Below are 21,305 nucleotides of genomic sequence, written 5' to 3'. Positions count from 1 at the left end.
GGGATCCAGCTGACTTTCTGCCACAGCTTTGCACAGGACAAATCTCAGTTAATGCCTCAGGTAGTTAAAATAGTCATGTAAGACTGGTCTGAGTTTCCTTGGTGTAGAAATACAAGAGCTGGTGCTAGCTGTCTTTATGCCAGGCGATCTCCTGTTTTGTGCTGTGTCTGAGAATACCTGTGTTTGCTTTCCAGACTCTGGGAAAGTTGTCTTGCAGGAGCAGGTGAATTTTTGCTTGCTAAGCCCCAGCACATACTATGGCAGGAGTTAACTGGTGCAATCCATAGCTCTGTATCAGGTTTTTCAGGTGTTGGACGCCATCCAAAGCTGGACTGTGCAGTATCAGAGCTGACCTTGAGCACAGGCAGACAAACCCGTGGGGTGGGGGAAGACAGGGCTGAAGAAGAACATTGTACACCAGGGCGATTGGAGCCCCCTAGATTCCTGGCATTTCCATCTTCCTATTAGATCTCCCAGGCCCTGAGAAGGGAATTTTTGGTCTCCAACACAGTTCCCAGAGGTGAAGGTGGTTGAGAACTCATTTGAACTGAAGCTGGGACTTCAGTTCTTGTGGAGTTGATGATGGTCAAACTGTCTACCCCAAAAAATAGTCCCATGAAGCTTTGTCAGCACTCCCTGGCTGCAGCAGGCACCCTGTTTCTATCAGCATGTTCATGGGAACAGTGAATGTTTTCATACGGTTTCAAAGGGAAGCTGGACAAGTGTCTTGGAAGATAAGGAAGGAACCATGTGGCTCAGGAATTGCCCCAGGCTGACAGTGGCTAGTAGTTGGCAGATGTCTTTAGGGAAGTCTTCTATTTGCTTGCCCTGCTGTAACTCTTCCTTCACCATCCATTTACGGCCACTGTTGAGGGCAGGATGTCGGGCTAGACAAACTCTGCTGTGACCCCTTGCACACCTTTTTATGATGGAAATCAACAGCTCAAGATGCAGAGATTGTCCTGACTCCAGGTTAGGTGTGGAAATTAATTCTTACTGATGCTGACTGAAAAACTACCTTTTCCTGCCAGAAGGGACCTGGAAAAACTAATTCTGACAAGAAGTTTTGGTAAAAACCACTGGCTTTGTCACTGGAGGTGGCTTGACTTCATCTCTCTGGCAGAGCCTGGCAGGTTTGCCTGACCAAAAGCATTAGCTGCCTGTACATATCTTCTCTGCCTTTGCCCCTTGTGTTAGGCAAGCGTGGTTTTTCCCAAGCTGATCTTTCTGCACTTAAGCCAGCTCTGCTTGCCTCACTTTTAGATACCAGTCCACATTTCTGGTACTCCAGTGACCTCAGCCTCTTTCAAAGTGGTCCTTCTGTGATGTTGTGCATTGTGCTGATGAAGCTGCTGCCCCAGTACTTTACAGTGATGATCTGGGAAGGTATGACAGCACTTGTTAGACTGAGATCTGCTTTGTGCCCCACCTACACCACTCAGTGCCCTTACAAACAGGGATAGAGAGGAAGAACTTCTCAGTCACAGGCTTCTGGGAGAGAAGTCCATCAGAGCTGCAATGTATTTTGCTTGCTGCGGCTCTCTCTTATTTGCTGCTTTGTTCCTCTACAAGTGCTGTCTCACCATTGAAAAAGCCACATCTGGCTTGAAGCCACTTGAAGCAGCTTGGACAAGAGACTTCCTGCTCTGAACATTGAATTAATGGGCTTGGTCTCTTACACGAGTGAAATCCTTTCAGACTTTTGTCCATGTCAGGCTCACAGCTCTTCTAATTAAGAGGCTTTTAACTCAGCCAGTGTTTGGGAGCTACAGTGCAGCTGGGCTTTTGATAAAATGAGGAAATGCTAGAGGTAGGGATGTAATGGGTTGGATTTCAGCTTCAAAAAAATGTCTCTGAGAGAGAACACAACATCCTCCTTGCACCACCTTTTGTTTGCTGCAGCAAAGATGGGGAGACGTCAACTGCATGGGCTGCTCTAGAACTGATGGAGATGAAAATTAAAAAGTAAGGTCATCTTTACTTCTGGGGACCTTGGTGTCTCTTAGGCAGCTAGAGGGATGTTTTAGAAAACATTGCTTACTTGTGCCTTTTCTTATTCTGGCTATTTTCTACAATCCTGTCATGGCTCTTGCTTTGAAATCCCTTTTGCTTTCCACCCCTGCTGCTGTCTGGTACAGGGTGCTGCTTGTGCTGAGGCTGTATCTTTGCAAAAGGAATGGGTCTGGAAAAAACCTTCAGGAAGGTGGCCTGTAGAAGCCAATAATTATCATTCACTAGTGTGGCTGTTATTCCTCACCATAATCACCTGTAAAATCTAGTCAGCATAAGAAATTTGGGTCCTTTTTTGTTTTTCTTTCAAGGCCAGCTTTGCCATTTTTACTTGAATATGAAAAGCAAGCTGGTGTTGTTTCTGACTTCTTTACTACTTACACACACAGACTTGCCATCAGAAGAAGCTGACTGTCCAGCTAATGTATAGAATCTAATTTTAGTCTCCAAATTTTGCTGTGTTGGCTCCATAACACAAAAAATGCTTGGTTGGAGGGTTTGTTTGAGAAAGAGCAAGAGAGAAAAACGTTGTCTGCTGTCTTATTTTTTATGCTTTCTTCCGTTCTTTCCACTGCTGCATTCCCCAAAGCTTGGGTCCAGCTCTGTGTCCGTTGCTTGCCAGGGATGTTTACTTGACTAGAAACATATAATAGTACCCATTAATAGGTAGTCTTCTGCAGAGTTTAGTGTCACTTGAGCAGATATTTATTTGAAACAGAGGTGCCCTGGAAATACACTGATTTGAAAGGGGGAATGAAGCGTTCTGCTTGTTCTGTGAAGCAGAACCACCCTCTGGCTCGCAGAGCAGCAGTAATAAATGGAGTCAAATAGCGTGGGGCATAATTGCCTTCTCCTTTTGTGTCAGCTTCATATCGTTCTCACATGTGACATTCTTCCTGGCCATCATGCTCTTTATCCTCCCATTGTACCAAGAGTGCAAACAGAATTAGTTTGTTTGTTATCGTGGCATCTCTACGTGGCTTTTAATTTCTTGGAGGTTAAAAAACCCCAAGCAACCCAACCCTCAAGCCCTCTTTGTCCAGCACTATTTAAATCTGCTCTCAGCCTGCTTGCACAGCTCACTTCTGCCCTGCAATGCAGAAAACAGGTCTGCATAAGGAGAAATCTAAAGCAATCAGTGCAACAAGGCTTCAAAAATGTGGTGGTGTTGCTGAAGAGGAGCTGTCTGGAGAAGCTGTCTGATTTCATGAGATCAGTAAGTCAGGAGGTGGCTTGGTGTAGGGATGTAGGCATTTTTACAATCACAGTACTGTGCTTAAATGGGTGCTCCCATTCCTTTTTGCTTTAGGTACTTGTAAGTGATGGGAAATATTTTCTTTGGCCTCTGAAATGTCTCCATAGTTTTGTGGTTTCCTTCCTATAAAGGTGAATGTTTCAGATTAAAATTCTGTTTGGCAACTCATAAGTTCTCAAAACAGAGGCTAGAAGGCAAGGGGTCAGGAGTGCCCAGCTTATTAAATTTTTCCCAGTGTAGGAATTGTCTGACCTTTCTTTGTACTGTAACAGCGTTTAAAAAAAAGATGGAGCTACTATTTGGAAAGCGTTAACAAGAAAATGTCAGAGGTGGAAGGCCAGACAGTGGACCTGGCTGGGAGGGGGCTGGGAGAGATATTTCTTCTGTCTCTTGCACAGATTGTCCTGCTATCTGCTCTCATCCTGCTCTGTGTTTTTGGAGTTTTAATGCAGGTTTGGTGCTCAGAGGTGTGGTGCAGAAAAGCAACAAGAGGAGGAAAAGTATGTGTTATTGCCAGAGGAACCAAGACCAGAGAGGAACAGCTCACAGTGTTTGGGCCCCGTCTCAGCTGATGAGGGACTATCGCTGTGCTCTCACGCAGATTTACCTGTGTGCTTTAATATTCCCTTCCCACCCTCTTGTTTCTGCTGAAACCTTCCCTTGGCACCTGGCTTTCACCAGCAAAGAACTCGGACTGCCCTGTAGGTCTGAGGCAGGGGAGGAGAGATGGCAACAGAGCCTCCTTGCTTGGAGGGTTACAGGTGTGTGGAAGGCTTAGTTACACCCATGTTGCGTACAGGGTGTTCCTACATGTGGTGTGTACCTCAGTGTGGTGTCTGACACAAACTCCTTTCCCCCCTCCGTTCACTTCATAGAACCATGGAATATTTTGTGTCAGAGGGGACTTTTAAAGGTTATCTAGTCTAGATACGGATGCTGAATGTTGTTCTTTCAACCATCGAGGCATTTAATGATATCATGTGTGGGTTGGAAGTGGAGGGTCATGTTTGACTGGGTTTTCTCTGTTTCCTGCGCCACAGCTCTTCTGTTTGGCCCTGCCCTGGGGGAAAAGACTTTGAGAAGATGGAGAACCAGAGTGGAGTGCTCTTGGGATACGTCCGCTGGGAAGGAAAAGAGGAAGGGGGTCAGGAGGATGAGGTGGCTCCTCATCTTTCTCCTCCTGGCCAAATGAGCAAACTGGAAGATGTGCAGGTGGAGATGCTTGAGAAGGCAAGGGAGCTCTTCCAGCTGTGTGACAAGGATGAGAAGGGTTTTATCACCAAGGTGGACATGCAGGTGAGGGAAAAAATTCTTTCTCTGTCCTGGGAGAATCTGTAAAGTCGTGGGTGGCAGAACAGGGGACAATGTGGCATGCCTTCACTCATGGCATGTGTGGGTGTGCATGTGGTCTCTGTCTTATTCAGATTTCTAAGACCAAACTCTGGCACAGCCAGCTGTTAGGAACTAAAAGTCCCAGGAGGGCCTTGCACCTCCAGGGAATTCCTGAGACAAGTGGGACTGCAATTCCAAATTTTTAAGGAATGCATAAAATAAAAAAAGTCATGACAATTCTTACAAACATCAAGCATGCAGTAGATAGGAAATCTGGAGGGGAAAAAAAATCTTTGGTTTAATTAAAAAAAAACCCCTCAAACAACAACTCCCCCCCCAAAAAACACATGATGAACAATCCATCAACCTCTCACAAGAAAAGTTGAGACAAAAAAATTATACAATCATAGCTAAAACCTGATCCAAAAACTCACCTTAGACCTGAACTATAACTTTGCTCTACAATAATGTGTTTTGGTGCATTCTGTTAAAAAAAGTACTTGTTAGCAAAAGCCCTGTAGTTCTTCGTGAGTTTTGTTTTGAAGGCTTATCAGGAAGGTTCCATGTGGATTGTTTTTCTCCTGCCCCATCTCTCCCCACATCTATAAATAACACCTGACAAGTTCATGCTGCTTTAAATATTGACTCACTTTCTTTGGGTTGTGTGATGCCTAATTTTTATAGTTACATTAATAATTTTTTATTAAGCTTTTATCTAAAGCTGCACATTTAATGGACAGTTATAAGGTTTTAGCCTACACCCCTTTGTTATTTGTTTCTTTGGGTGGCCCTCCACACTGAGTGCTCTGCCCATGTATTACCAATGGGAATTGCTCTGCTTCCTGTCCATGTTGTGGGAGTAGTGATACAGTCCCAGCAGGCAGAAGGTGACAGAAGAAAGCTAACTTGCTGTTATGGACTGAACATTTCCCTTAGGAGCTGCAAGATTTCCTGCAAGAGCTTGGAACTGAATCCAGATACCCACAAATCTGACCTCCCTCCCTGGCCGAAGAGATGGAGCTGTACCTGATGTGCCCAGAGAGAGCTCTCCTGGGAGCAGCAGTGGTCACAGGAGGCTGGCAGTGCCACCTTTGAGCAGGAATGGAGGGAGGCAGGCAGTGAACTAGAGGCAGTGTTTCTGTAGTGGGGGAGGAAACAGGTTGAGCTTTCTCCAAACAAAATGACCTGAAATTCTCTCTCTGAAGTCCTGGTTGAATCATCCAGTAATGGAAAAAGTCAACATATCAATGGCTCCAGACAGGTGTTTGTGTCATCACTCAGCTGTGCTGGCAGACTGTTGCACCGTGGGTAGAATGCAGTGCTGAAAGGGCACATTGCTGTGGGCCAGAGCTGAGGATGGCAGGGACAGTCACAAGGAAGACTTGAGCCATGCCTCAAGTTTGTTCATTCTTTTGTCTTTGCAGCGGCTCCAGAGTGAACTCCCCCTAACCCCTGAGCAGCTGGAGACAGTTTTTGACAGCTTGGAACAGAATAATAAGGGATACCTGACACCTGTGGAGTTCAGCATGGGTCTAGGTAAGGACTGCAGAGGAAGGAAAAAGCCCACCTGTGACAGGATGTTTTGTTGGTAAGAAAGAAAGTGCAGTGGTTCTGCTGCAGCTGCACCAGCTATGCAGGACAATGCCCCATGCTCATGTGAGCATCATTGGAGAGGGTGGGTGTGTATCCCCCTCCTGGAAGTTTTGTGCTGCCTTCTCCCACAGCTGTTACCTGCCTACCAGGTAGAGCCAGCCACAGATCTCCTGCTGGAGAGGGTACATGCTGTGAGCTGTGCCTGGCTATCTGATCCACAGTTGTTCATCTGCATGGAAATACGCCTCTTGGCAACTGTCTCCAGCTGGTAGCAGTGCTGTTCAAGGGCGTTAACAGGCGTCCTCTTGGTAGGCTAGAACACTGGCAAATAAGCCTTTATCTTCTTTTTAGTGCTGTCTTCTCCAAACACTAGGAGAATACTAATCCTTGGCCACAGTCCTCACCCAGCAGCACAGGTGCTCAGCTGCCTTGTCAGCTCTCAGAAAATCTGCACCTGTCAGCACTGGTCAAAGCAAGTGAACACAGGTGGTCTAGGGTTTTCAGAAGTGATGGAAGAGGCTCCTGAATTTTGCTGTCCTGATTGCTCAGACTGTGTTTGCTCCTGGCTTTCTCACAACTTGGGAGTGAGGGCTTTTTAGTGATGCAATTTGAATGCTTAGGAACAGCCACCGTGAGAGAAGTTGCAAAGTTTTCCTCTAAATAAACCCAGTAAACTGTGTCTTGGGCCAGCCTGTTCAGGGACTGTTTTAACCCACTGAGTGCTTGCTCACTACACCTGTTCTTGCCCTGTGCTTCTGTCCTTGTTGGCTGGTTCCATTGCTTTTGGCAGAAACAAGAGTTCTGTCAGGAGTGGGGGCTTTTCAGTCCAGCACTATGTAGCAGGTGAATGGGCACCGTTTGGGCACCTTGGCATCCACAGTGCCCTCTGTGTTATGACTTGGTTATTCCCAAATCTCATTGCATGAGGCATTTGTCCCATGGACACAGCCTCAGATGGTCATCATAAGGGCATCTGCCTCAGTGCCATTGCTGGGAGAGGTAGGCAAGTGTTCTCTTTATGTAGGCAGCCTGGCTCCATGGCACTTGCTCCAGTCCAGGCAATACACTTCATTTCTGTATTTCTTTTCTTCATGGTTATTCTTTGTGTATTGCATCACTGAAATCCTTTTCAGACTTTTCCCCTAACTCAAGACTTTGGCCTGGCTGTCTTTTTTCTGGAGTGTGCAGGGGGGAAATCAAGGGAAGCAGTTTAAGCTGCAATCAAGTCTGCTTCTTGAGACGGCTCCTTGCTTCTTCTAGGATATTAAAACAATCTTCAGATCATTCTCCACCTCAATTTTCCCATCTGCAAAAGAGAGATAATGAGACATAATGACTCTTTCTCAAAAGCAGACCTCAAAAGTGCCTAATCTAAACCCTTCTCCTTAATTAACTGTCTGATTATCAGGTTTTAACTAAGTATCTATCTCCACACTGCAAGTTTTTTTTACAGCACATTTTAGGAGTGGGAGAGAAGCAGCTAAATTCTGGATTTATGGAGCTAAGAAGAGGTGGAGTTGAGTCCTTTGAATTATAATAATGGTGGATATATTTCCCCTTAGAGTAGTGTCTTGTTCTCATCTGTGCTCTGTGAACATCCTTGACTCCTGGTCTTATAGTTGGGAAAAGTAATTTCTGCCTTTTGAATCAAGCAGATGTATTTTGGAAAGGAAGAGTAGCTGCTGCTGAAGACCTGACTCTGTATACAAGATGAGGGCCTGTGTTTTGGATAGGATTGGTTGATCTGTTTCTTTGAGAAGAATTTGTTCCCAGCACCAGTATTTGTCACATGCCTTGCATAGCAGGATGTTCTTGTAGCATTAGCGTCTCAGCATGAAACAGAATCCAGATAGCTGGAAGCTATCTGTACGTGGGATGGGGCAGGAGGAGGTGCTTAGAGGGCGAGTTCATTCTGTTCTACACAATCCCAACAAGAGGCTGTCCTTGTGTAGCGCTTGACTCAGAATGGATGTAGCACATGAGGAGGGAGGGGTAATGAGCCCCTCCTCTCCGGTTTTTAAGCCGAGGAACTGCAGCATGGTACTATTCGGGGCCGGCACGCAGTCCCGGAGAGAGCCTGTGGGATCGGTGGCGCCTGAGCCCACAGCGCCGCTCTGTGGGAGTGCAGTGACCGCACGCCACATGCTGGGAGCCCGAGGCCGAGGGTGGCAGCGCATCTGCGCACACATGTGAGCAGAGCCCCGGCAGCCCGTGGCTGGGCTGGGAGCCAGTTTCAGCGCCAGCACTGTGGAACGGCCACTGACATCACTCAGGACGTCAGAACAGAGGCTCTTCACTGACCTGGAGCTGTATCCTACACCAGCAGCATGCAGGAGGCTTCTCATGGAGCTCTGTCAGGCTGCCATGTAAATAGCAGCGTATTAAATGACATCCAGTTTGACTTTCTTTATTCTTCTTCTCTTCACCTTCCACCAGGAAAGTTAATAGGGATTGAATTGTGTCAAGGGGCTGGGAGAATGGATCACTCCAGACACGAGGAGACTTTTGAGTCAGGCTGGTCAGATGACTTGGACACTGCAGATGATGATGAAGAGAAACGATTCTGTTCCATGATGGAGCAGCTTGGAGCAGCCCAGTTGTTTGAAGAGTAAGTAGGGGAGTTGCATGGCATTGCTTCTACCCTGTTTTGGTCTTGCAGTACCAAAACTTCAAAATACCAAAACAGACCAAAGAGGTGAACTGAGCTGCTTGTTCTCTGAAGCACTGCTTGGGATTTCCGTACCGCTGCCTTGGATTTTCATATGCTTGGTAGCAAATGCAGTGTGGTCTGGGTTTGCTCATCGGTTACCAATTACTTTTAGCTCAGTGCTTTTCGCAGTTTCCCAAATTTGAGTTCATAACGCAGCTGTAAAATGGAACAGCTGGTGGCATACAAGTCCAGCACAGGCAGCAAATGAAAAGAAGCATGGGAGGGTTAGATGAGGTAAGGAGGATGAGTGTGCTCTCTGTTGCAAAATGGTGTGTGACTGTTCACATATTTTCAGACGATCATTTGTAAGAGTCTCTGTGAAGGATCTGTGTTCAAGGAGCTGCTTGGGGCTGGGCTGAAGAGTGTGAAAGGATAAACTGGGCAAAGGGGTGCTCCAGTGAGCCTTGAAACTTAGTATTAATGCCCTTGCATCTAGCCCCAGTAGAGTCTACTGGCCCCAGTGTCATCCAGCCTTTTTTTAGGCTTTCCAACATGAAGCATTATGCATAACTGGTTCTTACTGAGGCACACCTGCAGGGCCTGAGGTGCCCAGCTGCATCTGGGCTGTCCTTCTTTTCAGGCACTGTACTCCAACTGTGTTGCCAGTTTGCAGGGAGCAGTCCAGGTTAGGGGAGGAGGTGGACAGGACTGGAGACAGAAGTTGAGAGTGATGGAGTTTGCTGCTTTCAGAGGTGCATCTGTCACAAATCAGACTTTTTTTTCCCCTTGTTTTCATTGTGATGCAAAGCACCTGCATGTTTTTAGTGCTAAACAACTTCTGTCTGGAAAATATTCTGGGAAGCTGTTATGTTTTAAACAACAGGATGACACTGTGAAAGGCCATGTTACCTTTCTGGGAAAACAGTGTCTACTGTTTATAACTCTGCTTTGACAAGCAGAAGTCTTAAAGTGGAATTATCTTGTGTTTTATTTTGACCATTTACTGGCAGTTTTATGCAATGAGTTCAGTAGCTACTTCATGTCACAACTTTGTGCAAACCAGCTGTTGTAAAGCAGTAATATCAAACAGAAGATAATTGGGGTGAGAGCAGGAATCTGAAATATTTTCACTGCTTTCTCTAGAAAGAAATGGTTTAATTTACTAACAGGACTCAATATGTTCTTTTATCTAAAACATGAAGTTTTGATGAAGTGCTCTATAACTTTTTAAACTTGGTACAGAAAAAGAAGGCTGTCATGCAGCCTGCATACTGGCAGAGGAAATCAAAAGCTTATTGGTTGGTTTGTTTTGCTTTTGTGTTTTCCCAAAGAATACTAAGGGAGACAAATCATTAGGCAAAGAAAAATACCTATTTGGATACTGACTATAATTATTCTGTATCTTTCAAGGCAGTTTTTCCAAAGCGTTTCATGATCTAAAAAAAAAATTCAAAAAACTCTTCCCTAAAAAGAAACATGAAGTGATGTCTGCAGGCTTACAAGACACTTTGGGAATGCATAAGTTTGTAAGTGCTGTGTTCAAGTTGCAATGAATTAAATGTCAAAACAGTGTAATCATTATTGCAGGGTCAGAAAAAGACGTCTTTGGTTTTCCAGGGCTTCCTCCATTGTTATCCTGATGTGACACTTGAGCAAGTTTGCATCTTTTTTTGTGCCTCAGTTTCCAAACCTGTAAAAAAAATAAGGAGGACAGTAGCAGCCAGCAGTACAGTCTGAGTGTAAGAAAAACACCAATGATGTGTGATGTGTGCCAAACTGTGTGCTGTAACAGTTTGACCATAACACAGCACATTTGCTGAGTATTCATTTCTTCAAGTCTTGATGTAGGCACCAAATGTATTATTGATGAATACTTGGAAAAGCAGTCATTCCACGTTTGCTTCCTAGATTATTTTCCTTTTCTTCTTTCAGATGACTTCCTTTATTTTGACCTCACAATAGATCCCACTCCACATGCATGTTCTGTCACCGTCCAATTTCTGTAATGGTGTAACAGAGATCATCACAGGAGAATGGCAGTTTGTCCTGAGTGCATGCTGGAGTTGGAGTAACAGTCCATAAGATGACACAGTAACTCTTTTGCTTTCCTTCTCTTTTGTATGCTTGCTCCAGTCCACATGAGATTCGGGATCTCTGGGCTCGGCTACGAAAGGAGCGTCCAGAGCTCTTATCCAACTTTGAAGAGTTTCTGTTGCGTGTTTCGTCATACATAAAGGAGGTGAATCATGAGAAGGAGTCTATGGAACAAGCACTGAAGAGGTAAGGAGGATATCATGGCCATCTGCTGCCAGGAGCCAGCTGATGCTTGGATCCTGTCTCAAATGCAAGGAGAAACTGGGTTACAGGATGCACAGATATTTCTTGCTGTAATAGAATGACTCTATCTTAGTCTGATCCCCATGGGTTTGCTCTGCATCCGTGCTCACCCATAACCTTCAGTCTGGTTAAAATCCCACTCAATGCCACACAGCTGTTAGCAGGAATCTGTTTCCACCCTCCTTTTTCCTTTCTGTATTCTCTTTTTCTCTCCTGACCTGCGTGCACCTGTCTTTTGTAGGAAGGAGTCAGATCATGATCGAGAAGTCAGGTGCCTTTATGAAGAAATGGAGCAACAGATCAAAGCAGAAAGGGAGAGGCTGGTCTGCCAGGTACCTTCTCTCTCTCTCAGCTTGAAGGCAACGTTCCTTTGGTCTGAAGTAGAGGTGGTGGCTCATCTGGCCAAGGAACAGCTCTCATTGTGCTGGGTGTTGTGCACAGCTGTGTATCTTTACCTCTGCAGGAAGCACTGAGGCATGACAGGAGTAACCTGCTCCAGAAGGAACTACACAACAAAGAGCAGGAGCTGGAAAAAATCCTTTACCGCCAGAAGAAGGTAATGGGATCCAAACCTTTTCTAACAAAGCACATTCCCTCTTCTGTCTTTCTGCTGAGCCATTTTCTGATGGAAAATGGTGTTCAGTGCTGAGGGTTGGCACTAGATAATTTGGCTCTGGCTAGTGTAGTGCTCTCGTGTCTCTGAAGGTGTTGAGATGGTTTGTCAAATAATTGGTTTGTCTTCAGCTATAATGCCTTTCTGTGAATGTTTTGTGCATGCATTTTCTTACCTGTTTTGTGTTCTCTTGGCACAATCTTCCTATCAGCTGTACAATACTGGCAAGGAAGATGGGGTAAAAATTTCAAAGTTATGAGTTTGAAGCCTTTTGTCGTTGTGTAGGGAAGATGTGTATGGACATAAGAGACAGATTTCTCTAGTTTTTGTATTCTGGCTGCTCCAAAATGACCTGGAATGAACAGTTCTATGACACTTAGAGAGGTACATATTGTATACTTGCATTTGGGCACTTGATGACATACTGATTAATCAGTCACATGAAAGATCAAAGCACAAGCTTTCCTTTAGCCTGCCATCCTGGGCATGGACATTTGTATGGGATGGTCCATTCTGGATGTCTTTTTTCACTTGGTATCTCAAGAACTGAGATGTGACCCCCACCGAAACAAATCATGGCAGGTACCAGCAAGATGTACCACTTGGATACCTAGCTGTGATGTAGATGAAACAGCACTTCTTTGAAATCACCAGCTCATTGTGCAGCAGCTGGAAAGGCCAGCACAACTGAGGTGCCATCAGGAAGGATATCGAGAATAAGATAGAGGATGTATTTTTCCTGCTGCTCACATCTTCAATGTGCCTCATTTAGTGTGTGCAGTTCTGGTCTCCTCTAATTCTACTGTGTCCTTCTCGAGTATGAAGGTACAGAGTGCTAATGTGATTGAGCAAACAGAAAATTTGCCTTAGGAAGAGAAACCAGGAAAGTTTAGACTTGGTTTTGGAGAGAAGGGAACTGAGGGAAGATACATGTGATCTTTATAAACTCAGAAAAGTGATGGATAAGGTCCACACAAAACTGTTATTCCCCAAATCCTGCAACAGCAAAGGTGAGGGACACTCAATGAGACCAGTATGAATTTGATTTAGAAGAACACACTTCTTTATACAGAGACTAGTGCTGGATTTTTGGCCACAGGAGGCAGGCAATATCAGCAGTTCAAAATGAATTGGACAAACAAATGGACAATAGGCTTGTAAATATTCACTGAAAGGAGGAACAGTTAGAGCTGTGGCCTCTAACATCCCTAGTCCAGGGACCATAGATGGGAAGGCTGTATGAGGGGAATGGACCATAGTCAGGAGCCCGGGCATGCACTTCCTAGGTAGCATCTCCTCTCACTGAGGGTCAGGGCAGAACACTTGGGCTGCATGTACACTTTCTGTTACTCAAATGGTCATTTCTGGTGCTCTTAACGCTGAGGCTTGTACTGAGCTGTGTGGATAATCGGGTCCCTCTTGTGGCCTAAGACCAGTACTGTGATGGTGCTATTCCACAGTATCACTTCCAAGGACAGACCACATAAACGGGAGAGTTGTGCGTGATGGAGATTTCATAGGGAGGGGCAGGTGTGCTTTATTTAAAGCCTGTTCCTTGGCTTATCGCAAGATCCGAAGGCTGTAAGCAGGGTTTTTAGTCTCAGCTCCACTGCTCAGCATATGTAGTCTTGCTGAAATATTCCCCAATGTCCACAGGCCTGGAGGACTCCAGACAAAGCTGGGTGTGGCTTGCTCTTCCAGCCTCAGTGGGGAGATACAGGTAGGGCTTGTGTTTCTAGGAAGCTAGGAAAGGTCAGATCCATTCATTCCTGCTCTTGACTGTTGTACATGTGTACTGGCAGAGAGGAGGGTAGCAAGAAAAAAAAAATCTTCTGCCATGGTGTGCTGCTTTATTTTTCTTTTGAGAGGGAAAGAAAGTAGGCTGAGAGAAAAGGCAGGCTGAAGGTGTAAATGTGGAGGCTGACTATGCCACCTGCTACCCTGATCAGACCTGATTTCTGGTGCTTCTATAAGCATGGATTGCATACTTTTATTCTGGGCTGTAAGTTCTCAGATGGGTACTGCAGTTTCTATGTAGCAGCAGCTTCAGCAGAGGGCCCTGGTTAGCTGGTGTGTCTGGCTGGATGCTGCAGTGTCAGTATGATCTCTCTTGGAATGCCCTACTTGTCATCTGAGATGGGCAGCTTTGGCGGCTCCCTGTGACTCTTTCCCAGCCTATGCCAGCCGTTTGTAAGGAATTGAGTCACTGGCTGAGTACACGGCAGCAGGCTTTGAACTTCCCAAATCAGGCTTTGTTAGTTGTGCTGGGGGCTTGTGCTGCCTAGAGTGCAGCTGTGCCGTGGTGGCATTTAAACATCTCTAGCCCAAGGTCCTGTGTCCAGCAGTAGTAAAGGCCACCCAATCACTTCACTTTCCAGGTGTAGTGTGAGATGCCCCTAGCACCTCAATGTATCCTCCTCTCAGCTGCCATGGGCTCAGGAAAGCCCTAAACCAGAGGATGCATTTCAACAGCTGCGCTTAATAAGTCCCAACAGACACAATCCTGCTTCCACCCAAATTTTTCCAGTCCACCTTTGACCCTCATTTGCACTCTGATTCCTACAATGCCTGACAGCATCAGGCTCCTCATGCTGCCTGAAGCACTTCTTCAGCTGTGCCTAATTGCATTGCTCGGTTCCCCAGTGCTGGTGTGATGAGAGAGAATTCCTTCCAGTTCATCTTCCTGATGCCACTGGTGGCCCTGTAGACTTAAGTTGTGTTTACCCCCTTCTACCTCATTATTTACATCTGCTTTTTCAGCTTGTTTTTTAGTTGTGATTGCAGCACAAGCCACTTCCTCTCTGTGTTTAACTCCTCTCCCACTGCAGCTGGAACATCAGCTACAGTCACTGAACTCGGAGCAGCTGGAGACCCGTGTACAGAATGAAAGGCTCCGGCACCTGAATGAAAACCTGCTGGAAGAGCTGGAGAAAAGCAAATGGGAGCTGGAAGCAGTGAAGGGGCAATTACAGAAGCTCCAGAAGGAGGCTCAGCTTGAGCAAGAGCAGAAGGACAGGTGGGGAAGGGCAGGAAAGGGTGGGTGTTGGGGCAAAGACACAGAGAAGGAAAGGTGGCCAAGCAGTTAAAGAATAAGTATCCCTAGTTAGGAGCCTTGGTGTCATTAGAGGATTGCCTGTCTCTTTTTGGCAAAAAGGAGAAACATCCCAATGGTCTTCTGGGCCTAAACAGAGAGTGATACTGCTACCTCTTGCCTACCTTTTGTGGGAAATGAATATGTTCTACAAAATCAGTACAAAAATGTGGGATATGCCCAGCCCTTGCCCTGGAGGGATCTCTGCTGAGAGAAGAGATTTCGCAATTGCCCAGCAGGACTCCTTGGAAAGGCAAACCACTTCTTGGGTCATGGTGAGGAAAGGTGGACCCACAATCCTTTGGAAGACACTATGCAGATTTTTCTGTAACCCATTGGTCTGTCCCAGACCCTCTGTAACCCATTGGTCCCCCACTGACCCCCTGTATCCCTATAAAAGGGAGCCCCCTGGCTCTGTGGGAGAGAGAGCTCGTCCCTGGCTTTCCCCTTCACCGGAGGGGACCAACAATAAAGCTACCTCTGTGCGGAACCAGCTACACGAGCCTTCTCCTCTCTCTCTGGTCTCGTTTGGCCTGGAGGTGCCCTGCAGAGCTGAGCTGAAATCACAAGCTGATAATAACTGAAGAGCTGACAGCCTCTGCAAGGGCCCCTCTGCCAGCAGCTGAGGGAAGACACTGGGCCTCGGGAAGGCGATCCCTTTCGGGACCATCTCTCCGGACTGGTCACCTCTTCCTGGGTCAGAGCTACTGACCCCACCACCAGCTGTAATACAAAAATACAGACGTTCCTCAGCCTAAAGGAGGCTTTTCCATGTATTTTCCAGTTCACCATCACCTCTATAATGCTCTTGTTAAGGATCCTCTTCTAATCACTTGTGTTCTCATTTCTGGGTTATATCTAATAATACATATATAAAACATTGGGATGTTTCAGATCCAGATGGCAGTGAGCATGCTCCCCATCTTTAGCAGCTGAGGAAGTGGAGAGGATGAATTGCCTGCTCTCATGGTGGAGGAGAGCTGTGATACAACCCAGCCATCCCAGCTCCCAGAGCAGTGCTGTTTCCTCTGAATTCTCCTAGCATAGAGCAGGCCCTTATCTTTGAGTGCCCCTGAGAGAGGGATGTTTGTATTTTCTCTCCCATTAATTTATTTCCCCTTTTTAAAATACCTTTTGCTCAGGGATGTGTTTAGAGTCTCCAAGAACATGCAGAAGGAGAAACAAAGCCTCCTTCGGCAGCTGGAGCTCCTCAGGTGAGAACTGGGGAAGGCTGGAGGGAAATGCCAAGCTCTTATGCCTGTAAGGGGCTGAGGTTTCAGTATTGCGCTCATTTCTCCCATGGAAAGCTACAGGATTGTATTCAAGCAGTGTTTAAACTCTGCTTGTTTTTCTGGGTGCAGACAGAATTGTGCACTTTGGCCAGCACATTACAGACTATGTTATTTCATTAGATAATCCCTCCTCTGGAGGAATTTTGTCTTTCCTGCTGGCTAAGGCAACCATGTAGAGCCCATTACCTCAGCTGGGTTACATGCAAATCCCAACATATCTGGCCATAAATAACATCTTTATCTCTGTTCCCAAGCTCTCTTTCTGTTCTTACTTTTAAATGCTGGGGTTTACTTCATTTTTCATAGGCATCTCATTGTGTCTTTCCTGTGTCTTCCTTTTGAGCAGAGAAATGAACAAGAAACTTCGAGACGAGCGAGATGCTTTTGAAGCCAAGAAGCTGGTTAGTCTAAGAAAGAAAACCTTAATTCCCAACCACCCTCCTTTCATCTGCTGCTGTTGCTGTCACCACTCGGGGGCCTGTCACTTCCACGGGGGACAATGACAAGAGCTCATGGGCCTGGTGTTGTGCTTAATACAGACTTTGCAGCACCTCTGTGTCCGTGCTGGAGGCAGGCTCTGCTCGTTGCTGCTGCCAGCTGCCCAGGTTTAACCCAAGGCACATTGGCTGGGGACTGTCACACAGCCCTGTGCAGGGCTGCAGTGGGTGCTGACTGCTGCACACGTGGGGTCTGTGTGTTGTGCCAGGTACTGGGCACATGCAAGGAAGGGAAAGAAGCTGGATGCGTCCTGGAGCTGGGTGGTGAGGAAGAAGATGGATTCCCAGATGTGCTGCTGGCTGACTGGCATGGAGTGGCACAGGAAGGTTTTGGAGTTTTTCAGACCCCCTGAGTTTGTAGCAGATGTTTTATCAAAGGTTTCTCTGGGGCAGCTTCCCATTCCTATGAACTCTGCTGGGTACAGCAGTGAGCCTTGTGTCAGAGAACCAGGAGAAAGCAGGATCTCTCTCATCTGGAACTGTCAATCTGGCCTTTCCCAGTCACCAAGATAAGCACAGCGGTCTATTTTTACTTCCTATTATTTTTTCATTAAAAAGTTTTTGTATTCCCAAATGTCACTTGCACAGCTGCTCTGTCCTCTTGGACCCATCCCTGCCACCATGTCTTTGCCTGCTCTGCCACCATGCCCCACGTGCAGATCTGGAAGTAGGTGACTTGCAGGAAGGACAGGCAGTGATAGAGTGCGAGAGCCTTTCTGACTGGTGTGTAAGGGACTGTGGAAGGAAACACAGGCATCGTGCCCAGATAGGAGACAAAATGCCCTGCTCTATCCAGAGGTTGGAGTTCTCCAGGTGGAGAGCTGTATGAAATAACATCAGTAATAATTTGGATAGAGGTGAAGTGTGTGTGTTTCTGGAATCTGGAGGATTTTTTTTTCTTCAATCTTGATTTTTAAAGCTGCTAACTATGTGTGTGTACACCAGAGCTTCCTGCTCCCTCTTGGAAAAGCCATAAACACAGTCACTCTAGCAGAGTCCAGTGCAAGCAGGCAAAGAAAATGGTTTCTTCCCCTCTTTCCATGTGTTGTGCTTCATCAGCTTGTGGGTTCCTATGGGTGGGCAGGTGGCCTGTGGAGACCACTCAGGTATGTACCTCTGTGTGTGCAAAGCTTGTCTGCTTCTCCTCTATTCTCTTCTCCCGTTCCCCTGCTAAGACCTGCTGCTGCAGGTGGACCCAAGAGAGACCCTAGCAGAGAGAGTCATAGCACAGAAGGGGCTGCTTTCTCCCTTCTCCTGGCACTGGCAGTAGGGAATGAGGTGCAGGGTGAACTCCTCCTACCACCGTTGCTCATCTGCCAAGGCTGTGTCTTGCTGGGCAGTTGAAGCCTGTACTGGAGTAAGGTTTTTTTTTTCCTTTGGCCACTCTCATTTCAGTCTGCAGGGAATCAGGGCTCCAAGGGCTTGCAGAGATCCTGCTATCATCATACACCTGCAGAAGATCTGCTCTCCAGCCTGTCTCACAGTAAGGGGGAGAGAGAATGGCAGTACTTCCCTGCAGAAGCAAAAAGGAGAGTCCAGCCTTCTGATGGGGATCCCTAGTGTGTGACACACTCTGCCAGACACTATCAGTGCTTTTACAGGCTAAAAAGAAACCCAAGGCCTTAATACCCTCTCTTAGTGCTGGGAAGAGTTATTTCCATGAAATTAAGGTGTGGTGAACAGAGGTTCTTTCATAGCAAAGATTTTGAAGTGGTTGGAAAGAGGAGTTGGGCTGTATGTGGCTAATAGCAACCCAGTCACTGCTCCTTTGCTCTTCTCAGTTCCCAGCTTAATACCTTGCTCTTCATAAGAGTTTCTGGCCTTGCCAGGGTGGGCAGACCCTGGCCCTGCTGCACTGTGGGGCACTCTGTTGTCCCAGATGAGAGGCTGGGTCACAAATAGTGATACACGGCTATTTCTGCCTATGTGCAAACCACTGATGGGTATTTTTAAGACTCAGGGGTTCCAGGTTCAGTTTCACACCCATGACCCATCTGGCTGTAGAGTTATGCTTGCATGCTTTATGTTAACAGAGCAAATTTCATGTCTGCTCATCATGAAGAGTGTTTTTGGTACTTAACTATATTTGACATGTATTTTTATTTCAGTGCTAAACCAGAACCTTTCCCATCCAAAATGCTTGTACATGTGCTGTTGTGGAATCCTTGTCATTGTGTGTTACACAGCTGTGATGTCGCATCTGTCCCTTTATCATCCCGGTGAAAAGCCAAATGTTACACAAACCTGGCAGGCCAATAAAGCATGGCAGAACCAATGGCAAAATATGCCCCCCTTGTTCCTCCTTTCTTACCTGAGTATGTGCTCTGCAGGCTGTTCCCTCTCCAGGTAAGGTGCCAGAGCAGATTGTGTGGAAGTCCTTTTGCTCCACAAGTGACTTGAAGGTTGTGAGTCTGCTCCAGTGGCCTGTAACACAATTTCCTTCTGTCTATTTGGCTAGAGGGTGCCCTCGAGGGAAGCTGCTCAAACACTGAAAACTTCCTCTTCTGTCCCTGCTGGAGAACCACTGGTTGTCTATACCACAGCCTGGCTGTGTTGACTGGAGTGTTGTTATACACTTGGGGGTCGTTTGCCTTGGAAGATTTGTGCTCCCCAGTTGTGAGCCTCTCAGTGCTGGATCATTGCTGTGGCTGGAGGTTCTCTTGAATATCAGTTTTATATGTAAAAAATGTTTTGTTCTTTCCCTGCAAAGTTCCTAAGTGGGTCAGGCCCTTTGTGGAGTCCAGAGTGTCTCCTTTTGTTAGACTGCATTGCAGTAAAGGTGTTCTGGGAGTACTGACCAACAGAACAGCTTCTTAATTTTTTTGCCTTTTAAAATAAGCCTTCAGTAAGGATTATGGAAGAAATAATCTTTGTAGTCCTCCAGGCTGTGGGAAGCATGAAGGAAGGCCTGTCCAGAGCTGCCTGCAGGTGTTTGGTCAGTTCAAAACTGCTGTGAGAAGCAGATCTGGCAGACTGCAAACCCTTATTTCTCTACCTTTTCCCCCAGAAATAACTTGTAAGGGCATGTTAGAAATCTTCAGATTCCCAGACTGAATGCATCTCCCTTTACCCCAGTGCCAATGCAATGGGCACCTTTCCATGCTGTCTCTCACTTCATGTTTTGTGTGTGTATGGCCAGAGCAGTGACTGCTGGGAATGGCAAAGCTGCTGTATGGGGGGAAGAGGGTTAGGAGAGAAGTTGTCCCGCTTTCTCCTTCTCTGGGGAGCTGGTAAATACTGGCTGTAGGAAGTGTTCAGTCTGAGGTAAGTAGGAGGAAAGCATGGAAAGAGATGTTGCTGTAAGGCAGAGCATGTGCATCACCCTTTGCAGAGCTACCTCCTTCCTTTCCTGTGGTTTGTGTGCAGCTCTAGGTGAGTACAGGTGGAGGAAGGGTACTAGTGTCTTCTGAGGGAAGGGGCAATTGGTCTATCCTGCAAAACATCACCATAAGAAAGAGGCAGGTGGGGAAAGAGAGATTCAGCTGTGAGACCAAGTGGAGAACCAGCCACAGAAATAACAACTCAGGCTGGCTAGAGGAAGAATTCAGTTTGGGGCATCACCAATTTTGATGGATTTTAAACTGAAGGAGAAAGCAGCAACAGTGATGGCTTCTTGCAGGAATTAAATTATCTGAACTGAGAAAAGCAAGCCCTGTGCTCACCTCTTGGAGCCTTCCAGTTAGGCACTACCACTGCACAGTGTGGGGCTGCCAGGGCTCCAGCCTTGCCTCCCGAAGCGCTCTACAGAGGTGGGGAGTGGTTGAACTGGGGCTGCAATCACATTCTTCATTCCTTCTCTTTTCAACTTGCAGGTGCCTCAGAACCAAAAGCCCCTGCTGAAGAAAGAGTCAGTGCTAGGCAGTTACCTGCTGGAGGACAAGCCTGTCAAACGGTTAGATGGGCGTCGTGTCGTGTCCATGGTGTCAGCCCGTGCCCACTGCAGTACCCTGTCAGTCAAGCTGTGTCCTGTGTCTGGTTCTCCCACCTTGGTGCTGACTGTTTTTGGGAGCCATGGTGGGGGGTGCAGTTTTTCTGCGGCTCTAGCTGTCTCTTGGCATCGGGTGGTGCTGGCTCAGCATGAAGCTGAGGATACTGTTCACTAATTTCCACAGGGAGGTGGCCCCGCTGCTGCTTCTGCCTGCAGCAAGGGGGGGAGCAAATCTAAATCTCACCAGAAGGTTTGGGACTGTTCACAGGCTGGGAGTCACAAAGACTGCCTCTCTCTGAGTCAGATAGCTCTTTGAAATGACTGAATCAAATCCCAAGTGCTCCAGTTCATCCTCAGGCACAAATCCTGTCCATTGGTGCCTCATGCCAGAGTTCATATCCCCGGGGCATGGGAGAGGGCAGGAATTGCACAAGGGTTGGGTTCTTTCTGACAGCTGAAAGCCTCGAGGAGAGGACCTGGCTCCAGATGGGTTCATCTTGCCCATCTCCCTCTACACCTATGCAAGTGATCACCTGGTACACCAGGCCTCCCTTCAGCCAGGGCAGGAAACATGTCTGTGTGGCCAAGGCCTTTTCTTTTTTTTTTTTCCACTCTACATGCAGAATATACAGTGGCCTGGCTTGGAGCTGGATCCCACCTGCAACTGCTGGCCCCAAACAAGTTTTAAAGGCAGCACATGCCTCTGT

General features: G+C 46.7%; 1 protein-coding gene across 7 annotated transcripts in view; it reads left to right on the top strand.

Annotated features, from left to right (window-relative positions):
* The window catches only part of CRACR2B (calcium release activated channel regulator 2B), a 47,580-nt gene that overhangs the window by 15,774 nt on the left and 10,501 nt on the right, over positions 1-21,305 (top strand). For 6 of the 7 annotated variants that reach the window (XM_069017032.1, XM_069017029.1, XM_069017030.1 and 3 more), the window contains exons 2-11: positions 4,306-4,561; positions 6,022-6,133; positions 8,627-8,798; positions 10,974-11,120; positions 11,419-11,509; positions 11,641-11,733; positions 14,619-14,806; positions 16,024-16,095; positions 16,520-16,574; positions 20,483-20,562. In XM_069017032.1, the coding sequence (XP_068873133.1) occupies positions 4,349-4,561; positions 6,022-6,133; positions 8,627-8,798; positions 10,974-11,120; positions 11,419-11,509; positions 11,641-11,733; positions 14,619-14,806; positions 16,024-16,095; positions 16,520-16,574; positions 20,483-20,562 (1,223 nt within the window). In that variant the 5' untranslated portion in view covers positions 4,306-4,348. Of the gene's footprint in view, positions 1-3,204; positions 3,227-4,305; positions 4,562-6,021; positions 6,134-8,626; positions 8,799-10,973; positions 11,121-11,418; positions 11,510-11,640; positions 11,734-14,618; positions 14,807-16,023; positions 16,096-16,519; positions 16,575-20,482; positions 20,563-21,305 lie in introns of those variants that run through there. The other variant, XM_069017034.1, reaches the window with a different exon arrangement.

The sequence above is a fragment of the Aphelocoma coerulescens genome, chromosome 5 (assembly GCF_041296385.1).
Source record: "Aphelocoma coerulescens isolate FSJ_1873_10779 chromosome 5, UR_Acoe_1.0, whole genome shotgun sequence".
Lineage (NCBI taxonomy): Eukaryota > Metazoa > Chordata > Aves > Passeriformes > Corvidae > Aphelocoma > Aphelocoma coerulescens.
The sequence above is the reverse complement of the archived record's forward strand: the minus strand, read 5'-3'. Positions and strand labels throughout refer to the sequence as shown.